The sequence below is a fragment of the Osmerus mordax genome, chromosome 10, assembly GCF_038355195.1.
Source record: "Osmerus mordax isolate fOsmMor3 chromosome 10, fOsmMor3.pri, whole genome shotgun sequence".
Taxonomy (NCBI): domain Eukaryota; kingdom Metazoa; phylum Chordata; class Actinopteri; order Osmeriformes; family Osmeridae; genus Osmerus; species Osmerus mordax.
The window spans coordinates 1,409,593-1,420,431 of NC_090059.1; the positions used below are offsets into that span (position 1 = coordinate 1,409,593).

Here is a 10,839-nt window from a genome sequence, read left to right on the forward strand (position 1 = left end):
CTAACCGCCTCTTGCAAGCTAACTAAACTTATACATTTAGTCATTTTACATTTAGTCATTTAGCAGACGCTCTTATCCAGAGCGACTTACAGTAAGTACAGGGACATACCCCCTGAGGCAAGTAGGGTGAAGTGTCTTGCCCAAGGACACAACGTCAGTTGGCATGACCGGGAATCGAACTGGCAACCTTCGTATTACTAGCCCGATTCCCTCACCGCTCAGCCACCTGACTCCTTATACTATATCTAAAATAATTTTGTAGACATAACAATGGATTTTGCCACTAAATGAGTGACTTGGCTTTATTTCTGGACATACTATCCACAACCGAAGTGGTTGCCACCCGTCCCTTAAAATACGTATTCGTCCCGTATTTGAGAATAAAATAGCGCGTCCCGTTTTGAATCAATTTTCAGAGTTATCTTCAACGCAGCATCCCATGCAAATCATCCCACCCGCATTCTGTGAAGACTCGTCCTATTCTACCCCTGATTGGGTAATACTCGCTGCCATCGTTGGTTTGATCGGTTTGTTTAAGGTTCACAGCCAATCAGAGTCAGAGGAGGGCGGGTCTCTTGGTGGAGAGTCGATTTGAAAGAATGCTCCAGATACCCCCCCGCGTAATAAGAAGTACACTTATAAAAGTAAGTAGGCTTGACATGCTCCAATACTGCACACTACTACTTCTGGTCCACTGATGTTATCATGTTCATGATGTTCATGGAAGATCCTTTGCAAGTCTCCTGCACTATATATATTTTTTACAATATACCTTTTTGAGTATCAAAGCATTTGTTTAATTTACAGTTAATAAGTTATAGATCTGTTAATTTAATAAGTTAATAAAAAATATGGTTCACATCTCACAAGTTCCTCCAAAAGCCTATTTTTTGTGGTCTCACTGTCAAACTTTGTTGGACTATGTTTATGATCGTCATAGCTGTGTTCAGCCATGACGATATGACCACTTGAGTTGTGATATAGAGATAGACTGAGTGCATCTGTTCACACTGATTTCCATAGCAGATCTATTTTTATAATGTCCATGTATCAATCTTAATATTTTTATGAAAACGTGTTTTAAGTTGTGATTTACCACCACTGGCACGTCATCGGGCCTGTGGTCATCGTGGCCCCGCAGTCTCACGCTGCGGCAGGCATCCTTTATTTTTCTGTATTGAAGGTGGCAACCCTATACACAATGCTGTAAGATCGCCTATACTCGTCCACTGCTTGGTATTGTAGGTACAATGCTCTTGGTACCCACAATGCCCCGTGGCAAGTTGAAAAGTTACGAAGTTAAAGGCATTAGCTTAGTTAGATAAGCAGGGGCCCGTTCTCCGTACGTCGCTAACTCAGTTAGCTGGATTTGATTGTTGACGATTTGTCATTATCTTGGATTGTTCGGTTCTTCGAAGCTCATCCTGGACTTGCTGTCATAGCAACAGGTCCGTAAGCTTAAACCTGCTCGGGAGCAGGTTTATTTTATGTAAACACAGATTGAGGCTTTACAAGCAGAGGTGATACAGGAAGTCTGTCACAGACATGCCTTGTCCGTTTTTACTACAGGAACCTGTTGCAGGAGGTGCAAGAATAATTAGCAGAATTTAACATGAAACCGAATTAATTGCTCATTGCGTGATAGATAGGCTCCTTAAGCACAGCGCCAAATGCTAGCCTATACTTTTTGATAGCCTATCGTTCTTTTGTGAGGGTGTCATTTACATAATACATTTGTTGAAACCACATATTACATTAAAGATGATAAATGAAAATATGAAAATAAAAAAAAACATAGGCCTAGCTTACTGTAATAAGTGATAAAACGCGTCTGCTACTTTTTGCCAGCCCTCTTTCTTGGATTTTGCAGACTTTGAGGTGTTCCCTGGCGTTCTGATAAAATCTTCAAATTCGGAGTAGCCTTCGAGCAAGCTGTTGCTCTGTTGGCTCTGTTGCGGAAAAAACAGGGCGCTCATTTTGGCCACGGTGAGCAGCCATAGACTTATGTGAGCAGCCAATAGCAGCGTTGCTGATAAAGGTTTCTACTATCGATACATACCCCCTTTTAGACCAACGCGTAACTCAATCCAGCTATACTAATTATAAACAACATGGGTGTTCGAAGAACCGAATTAGCGAGGTCATGATTAGAAAGATGAAGTCGTCTTGGATGTGTCATTTGATCTCGGATGTAATAAGCGATGTACGGAGAACGGGCCCCAGTTTGGAGTTCTATTGTTGTGTTCGTTTTGTTTTGATATGTGTAATGCTATGGTTTGTAGTTTAGATAATTTGAGTGTTCACCCTGATTGGGAATGTTGTCTAGTTAGATGACTATCCAAGCTGTCCAATGTAAAAGTTTTTTTGAGCAAACCAACAGTTGTGAGCATTGTTTTGCTCAATGCTAGTCGGCGCTACGGAATCGTTGTCCCCGTTTAAAGTGCGGCCTACATTCCGGTGCGATCTGTACTCCGATTTACAAACACAAAGCTCCCATTCTGGTGGGGTGCGGCTTATAGAAAATGTGGCTTATTTTCCGAAAAATACGGTAGGCTAGCTAGGCCAAACCGTGCTCTTGTCTTCAAGTCAGCCCTTTGTCATGAACATTGTTAAGTATCTCATGCTTTGAACATGTTTCATTGAAATCAGTCAGGATAATAGTAACAAGTACCAAACTGTGGCATACTGTCTCCCTCTAAGTAATTCATAGGCAGTGCATTATCTAAAACACTTAGTTTCAACTAGTTTTATTTATGCAAATCAAGTAAATGTATGAAATCTGTCTGCTCTCTTAGGTGGATGCGTATGGATTTATTACTGAAGACCACAGTAAATACTCAAACTACTATTTTGAGAGACATAAGAAAACCAGCATTATTTTCTTCGTGAATCATGACTACAACCTGGAGATGAAAACCTGGAAAAGACTCCATGACGCCAAAATAATCATACTTTACCAAAGGAGAGAGGAATCTGGAAGAGGCACTTCTGATGCACCTATACTATGAGTTGGAGCTATTGAGGAAATATTGAAATGCAAATCTCCTTGCTTATCGGGTAAAGGGATTACCTTAATGGTCTGACTCAGACTTAACTTAACAAATTTAAATGTTCAATGTTTAATCAAATATAGTATACAGAGATTTATCTAAATTAATTGATCCCCGGTGGGAAACTAGTCTAAGTCACATCGGCATACAACCTTAAAGGTCCCATGGCATGAAAATGTCACTCTATGAGGATTTATTTGACATTAATAAGAGTTCCTCTAGCCTGCCTTTGGTCCCCCAGTGGCTAGAAATGTTGATAGGTGTAAACCAATCCCTGGGAATTCTTCTCTGCCTTGGAAAAAATGAAAGCTCAAATGCTCTGATCTGAAAATCTTCCCCTTATTTCGTCGTAAGGGGAAAGGTTACCTCCCCTTTCTCTGCTTTGCCCGCACAGAAAATTTGGCCCACCAATGAGAAAATGATCTACGACCGTGACATTGGTTTTTGACACATGGCAAATGACGGAAGCATGGCAGTTAGCCCCGCTTCTCTCCTCCTCATAGCATTTAAGCTACAGACACAGAAATGGCACGTCCTAAGGAAAGCTCATTGTGGGACTGCTCGTAGTGGCTATAATTCTTCACCAAGGCTGAGACAGTATTAGGGGACCACTAAGGCCTGTATAAAAGCATACAAAAACAGCATGCCATGGGACCTTTAAAAAACAAATAACATAGTAGAACAATACCGACCAATTTAGGGGAAAAAAAGAGGTTAAAAACATTCAAAAACTCATAATTGGGTCTAGTTTGGGAGACAGGCCATGCCCTCTCTCCCAAATGTACTTTTTTCAACCTCACTCATTGATGCAGCCAAGGCCGGTGGAAGCCTTTAGGGGCCCAAGCAGTATTAGATTTAGAACCCCCCACACTACCTCGGGGTTGCAAATACTATTGTCTATTGTCAATGCTTTATCGTTCACACACTTGCTATAAATCAAATACCCAAGCCTCCACTACAGTCTCTGCTTCCTGATCTGGTATAGCATAGGCCTCTGGCCACTTTGTAAAGTAGTCCATAGCGGTCAGAATGAACCTGTTCCCCTTGTCTGTGGTAGGGGATGGCCCCACTATATCCACCCCCAGTCTCTCCATGGGCTCCCCTACTGGGAACTGTTGTAAGAGAGCGTGTGACCGGCCTGGGGGTCCTTTTTTAGCAGCACACTCATTACACCTCCTACAAGAGTCCTCCACATTTCTCCTGTGCCTGGCCCAATAGAAGCCTTGCCGAACACGCTTTAAAGTCTTGGAGAACCCAAAATGCCCGGCACCTACCCCCCCATGTATCTGCTGTAACACCTTCCCCTGCAGCCCTTTAGGCACCAGTACTTGCCACGTCTTTTCCCCGGTTGCTGGCTTTTTCCACCCCCTCTGAAGGACCCCTTCCGCTACTCTGAGGTTAGTAAATTTTGCCCACAACCCTTTGGTGACTGGTGAGAAAGGGGCCACCTCCGCCCACGGTGGTCGGGTTCCTTATCCCACCAACTGTAGAATGGGGCGCAATTCAACGTCCCCAGTCTCAAGGCCTCGGCACTCTGCCACCACCAGCTGGCTCACCGTGGCAGTGACTCCCTCCTCCGTGCATAGCTCCCGTTCCTGCTCGAACCGTTTAGCACAGTACCCACAGCCGTCTTCGGCACACGGGCGACAAGACAAGTCGTCGGCATTACTGTGTTGACAGCAAGCTCTGTGCTTTATCTGGAAGTCGTAGTGCTGCAGCTCCTCTAGCCAGCAGGCCATTTGACCCTCTGGCTCCTTGAAGGAGAGAAGCCACTGCAGGGCAGAGTGATCCGTCCGGACCACAAACGGCAGGCCCCCCAGGTAGTACTTGAAGTTGCGTACCGCTGCTACCACCGCCAATAGTTCCCTCCTGGTTACACAATAGCGTTTGCCCAAGCTGGGCAAGCACAGCCCCCAACCCTTCATTGCTGGTGTCAGTGTCCATGATTCGGGTTAGGTGCGGCCAAGACAGGGGCCTCCGCTAGGCCGCGTTTGAGTGCTTCAAAAGGCTGCTGGTGCTCCTCGGCCCACTGGAAGACTGTGTCCTTTCTTAGAAGGTGGTTTAGCGGAGTAGTTATCCCCGCAAACCCCTTCACAAACCTGCGTTAGCAACCCACCAGCCCCAGGAAGCTTTTCACCTCTTTTTTCCCCCCGGGGACACACTCACATATAGGAATCCCAGCTAGCACACTGTCCATGAGACTCTCAAAGGTAGCAGGCGCGTTGCAGAGGCCGAAGCACAGCACCTAAAACTGCCAATGCCCCTGTCTGTGGAGAAGGCAGTTTTCTCCCGTGCCAACGGTGAGAGGGGCACCTGCCAGTAGCCACTGCGCAGGTCAAGGGAGGAGAACCACGATGACCCCCTCACATGGTCCAGCGTCTCGTCTACCCTTGGTATGGGGTAGGAGTCTTTTATGGTGACAGCATTTAACACCCTGTAGTCGACACAGAACCTAAGTTTACCCCCTTTCTTAGGCACCATGACAACCGGTGCCATGGGCTATCGGATGGTCCGCAACATGTCAACGATAGCTTTGTCTGCTGCTTCCCTGAGGGCCAGCGGGATACGACGGGGTCGTATTTTAATCGGTCGGGCATTCCCAATGTCTATTTTGTGCCGAACCAAGTGTGTCTGCCCCACCTCCTCCTTCCCCCATGCAAAGCTATTGCTAAAACTCTAGTAGCAGCTGTTTCAACTGGCTCTGTTGGATCTCGTCTAGGCCCTGACAGTTTTTCAGCTACAGAGCTTCGACAGCATTGATGGCCTCCTCTCCCCCACTCCTGGTCAGTTGGGGTGAAGGGGCTTGTGTGTTTTCAGTCCCGCTGCATATGGCCAGGCTGGCCACATCCCCAGCATGGGGGTGGAGCTGGTGTTACGACGCTGTCTGGAGCCCTTCTCGATGACCAGTGAAGCAGCCTTGACCAACCCACTCAACTCGTCGATGTTCCGTTTCCGGTCCTCCAGCCACCACTGCTCTCACCTCAGGCTGCTTGTCAGCACCGCCGCTCTTTTCCGCGCCCCAGATCAGCTCCCTCTTTCTAGCTCTTTCGAGCTGGGAAAATAAGTTGAGTCGGACACAACGTAAAAACAACACCAATATAATAACTCACTAGGCTGTTTTTCTGGCCCCAGCCTACGCCACTAACTAATACATGCTACAAGACTCCAGAATAATTGCAGGGAGAACTGAAAACGAATTCCACAAGACCTCTCCTTTAACCCCTTCAAACCCCGCAAGGTTTCACACACATAACATGGAACAACACAGAACAACAAATTAGGCACTTTAATTGGTTTTGGTGTAAATTATTTTCTGTGTGCCAATGTGCATAACAACAATTAACTACAGTTCAAATCCAATAACTTAGATACAACACCTCCCTCTGTGAAGTTTCCTTCTTATACAAAATGTACACATTTAAATTCAAATACAAATGTGAAAATCTGACAATATTAAATCAATAAAATAGTTACTTAAATAATTACATTTACAAAGGAACCGGTAACAAGTTAAATGTAATGATTTGAGAATGAAATAAGGTAGACTAATCACTATTAACTATACAGATGAGAGCTACTATACCCTAAACTATGCTGTTTACTAACGTTAGTTTACAACAGAGCCCAGCAAGCATATCTTTGGTCAACTCGCATATTGTTATGTGCAAAATTCAATAATTAATTAAGTAGTGTATTGCGCAGTTTTATTTTAAAAGTACTGCTATATGAAACAAAAGTGCAATAACATTTGGTTTGCAAACATTTTAAACAAATAAGGTACGTCTTTCCTTTACACAGTCTAAAATATTTATTGTAAATCTCAACGGTTGAGTAATAACTTTCCTCAGACCGACATCTTCCACAATACTAGTCGGCCTGCATTTTGTAGCTATCCACTTCGCTATGGCATTTGTCAGCTTATCTTGTTTTTGTTTATCTATACTTCTCCCACGAATTGCATCCAACGTAGTCTGCTGAAGCCTCCCTCCACTATTTTTTGGGGTGGGTGATTTGCTAGCATCAACGGGGTGATTTGCTAGCATCAACGGTGTGGTCCCACGTTATTTTATTTACAATAAAAATGTCCATGTAAGACTTCGGTACCTTTCTCAATTTTTCTGTACGGCCAGTCCTGTTCTGATTTATGTGCAGGCTGCAGCACCCCGAATGCTCTCATTGGTTGAGAAGCGTGATGATTCCCAGCCCAAGCCAGTCAACATCCCATTTGTGTAATAATTTGTACTTATTTTTTCATCTTTTTGTATCACTGTGTTTCTCTGTAACTTTTGGATGTCGTATGTGGTCTCATCGATTGTATGTTTTGTATGTTTTGGCATTTAAAAAGCCAGTAAACATATTTGACTATAAAATATAATAAACTAAACTTTTATAAATATTGTTGTGATTGTTTACATTTGTTTTCGTGGCACTGTAATTACCAAACTAAATTGGTTCAACTGAATAAGTAATACTAGCTTTGTAGGACTATTCACCGATGAGCTAAAACATTATGACCACCTGCCTATATGCTGTTAGTCTTCTGTGTGCAGCCAAAACAGCACCTACATGCAAGGCAACACTCCTAAAGGTGTCCTGAGGTATCTGGCACCACGACATCATCAGCAGAACCTTCAAGTTGTAGAAGTTGTGAGGTGGAGGCCTCTACAGCCCCATACACAACAGGGTGTGATGAACTGTTGACACATTCCTCACGTAACCATCATGAACATTTTCTGTGACTTAGTAGACCACAGACCTTCTGTCAGTTTGGACCAGACAGCATAGCCTGAATTGCCCACATGCATCAATGTCAATGTCACAGGTTTGTAGTTTGTCCCTCCTCGGACCACTTTCAGTAGATACTCACTGTCATGTGAGTGTACTGTCCAGGGACTATTTTATGTGTATGTCTACATGTGCAGTGATTAGGCTATCATAGAATGTATCAAATATTGTGCCAAGCGTTGCAGAGGTTATGGTTTATTAGGTTCCAGTCTGTCAAGCTGTCTTGCTGAAGTTCATGCTCATGTATGGAATAACATCCGTGTTTATTCAGCAGGAATTTACAACCTTCACTCACCACTGCAGACTGGGAGCACCCCACAAGCTTTTCCATTTCAGAGATGCTCTGACCCAGTCATCTGGCCAGAACAATTCTGCCTGTGTCAAAGTTGCTTAGGTCTTCTACCCATTTCTTCTGCCTCCAACACGTTGACTGTGAGAATTGGTTGTCCGCTTACCATCTAATGTAACCAGACCTTGACGTGCCCTTGTTTGGAGAGGATCAATGTTTTTCACTTCACCTGTGAGTGCTAAGAATGTTTTGGCTCATCAGTGTATGTATCTGTTCCAGACAGGTTCAGTTTCAGTGGAAGTAAAAAATATTTTATTGAGGCCTTACTAATGTTGATTGTACATTACATACACTGGGGGGCAAACATTTTTGCTTTTAAGGAAAGTAATGTATATTGTAAATGTATTTACCAATGTTGCATTCAAATGATCACAATGTATAGTCAGGACAATACTGATATAATGTAACATAAAGAGCAGCATCACTATTAGATATATATATATTTTTTTTTTTTTAATTACATCTCGACAGGCCCCATTTCCAGCATCCATATCTCCAACCTTATCCTTGAGTATCATGCTAAATTTCTAATTTTGTCTGATAAAATCACTTTTCATATAAAACCCAGGTGAAAGATATTTGGTTTGTTAAATGAAAGATCCTGTAAAGTGAAATTAAAAACGAGTTTCAAGTTCACCACACCACACAATAATGTGTTATTAACTACCCATCCAAATTCGAATGAAAAGAAAACACCGACAAGTATGTTAAATTAGGCTTTGAAATCGTAAGAAAATCAGCAGTTTTCTCTGTTCGAGACTGGGGGGGCATGTCGCCTGAAGGAGCTGAAGCTCGGCCCCCTCGCTGGAAGGCGCCACCTCTCAAGTAAGCAACCTACGAACCTAATGGACGCTATGTCAAGCCGAACAAAACAGTATAGAATTAGAATGTCTTTGTTCAATAAGTGAAACATACAGATGCATATAAATGAAATATTCCCCTGAGCTGTAACACAAGAGTAAACATTTACAGCAGAGACAGCAGACAGTGAGCTCTCCAACTACTTCTAGCACATTAGCTACCATTTCACCAAAATACCATCATTCTACACCGAGTAGCCTAATATGAAGTTAGCGGTTTGCACTAATTATAGCAGAGATACCTCTGGAAAAGTTATCTAGTATAATTATAACAAGCGCACAGAACTGAGTGATGAACTGCAGGCGGCGGTGGATGGTCCAGGTGCGACCGGAGGATGAATGGCCGGGGGGGCGATGCTCGGTACGGCTCCGCGCTGCAAGAGAAGCAGTGCGTTGGTGAACCCTGTCTGTCTCTGGTCCATGTTAAAACTGTCCGCCGTGAAATGGTCAGTGGCGCAGAGGCGGCTGTTGGAGTTTATCCGAAGCTTTCCATGAGCGTGGCTCTTCACAAAATCTATCCACCTATTTTTCCTTTCATTATCAACAGGGAACTTAAATGGCGTTGCAGCGCAGCTGGAGTTCTTGCATCCAGGGAAGATGCAGTTGCGGGTGGTGGGAGACATCCTGAAGCTAGCTAGCTAGCTGATGTAAGCTACAATAACAGTACAGCAGGAGGAGACATTCAGTGATCTGACGTAGATAGGGCATTTTTTGGCTCCGCCCATTAAAACCTGATCTGAAAACAGAAGAGAAACTGTTCTTCGGTCTAACTCCACATTTCAGTGCGACAAAGTTTTAGCGCTTTGCACATGCTTTCAGGAACTAATTTCACACGTATATAATGTACTTAGAAGCAAAACATGGAATTTACTTCACAGGATCTTGAAGCTTCACATTGTCTTGTATTTGTGAGTCGCCACAGTATACAATGGAGTGCTGTGTCAATAAAGTAAATGTAAGTTTAATATTAGTTTAGAAATAGCTAAAAAGAGACAGCTCTCTCTAGAAAGTCATCAGTCAGTTGAGGAATGAAGACTATGCAAAGATTTCCTCCAAAGGTGTACATTACAGTCTTCAAAGACAAAAGGTAGCTGGCTCTAATAAGGACAGAAAGAGATGTGGAAGGCCCAGATGTCAAACTAAACAAGAGGACAGTGTCTCAGTTTGAGAAAAAGATGCCTCACATGTCCTCAGCCGACATTGAATTCTACCTGCTCACCAGTTTCATGTACAACAGAAGAAAGAAGAGTCAGGGGTGCTGGCCTTATGGGTATAAATGCAAAGAAAAAGTCACATTTGGAAGAAAAAACATTTGCGGTCAAAGAAACAGACAGGTGCATAAACTGAGAGTAGTGGACTGATTGGCACAGTCTCCTGATCTTAACCCCATCACTTATTTACAACCTCATTCAAACCCTAAATGCACTTGTCCTCCCAAAGTTGGACTACTGCAACTCGCTGCTCGCCGGTCTGCCAGCATGCGCAAACCGCCCTCTCCAGAGGATTCAGAATGCGGCAGCTCGTCTTCAATCTACCCAGACGCTCCCATGTTACCCCGCTCCTCATCTCCCTCCACTGGCTTCCCATCACGGCCCGTACCAGATTCAAGATCCTGGTACTGACCTTCCGAGCGGTGAACAGGACTGCACCCGACTACATCAAGTCTCTCCTCCAGACTTACACCCCCACCCGCCACCTACGGTCTTCTTCTGACAACCATCTGGTGGTCCCACCGCTCAACAGCGCCCGGTCCCAACACAAGCTCTTCTCCTGTCAGGCCCCCCACCTCCATCAG

At 44.1% G+C, this 10,839-nt stretch overlaps 1 protein-coding gene across 1 annotated transcript in view; it reads left to right on the top strand.

The window, feature by feature from the left end:
• Positions 1-3,010, top strand: part of LOC136950824 (alpha-N-acetylgalactosaminide alpha-2,6-sialyltransferase 1-like) — a 28,252-nt gene extending 25,242 nt beyond the window's left edge. The window contains exon 9 of the mRNA XM_067245300.1: positions 2,796-3,010. Within this exon, the coding sequence (XP_067101401.1) occupies positions 2,796-3,008 (213 nt within the window). The 3' untranslated portion in view covers positions 3,009-3,010. The remainder of the gene's footprint in view (positions 1-2,795) is intronic.
• The last annotated feature ends 7,829 nt before the right edge of the window (positions 3,011-10,839 follow it).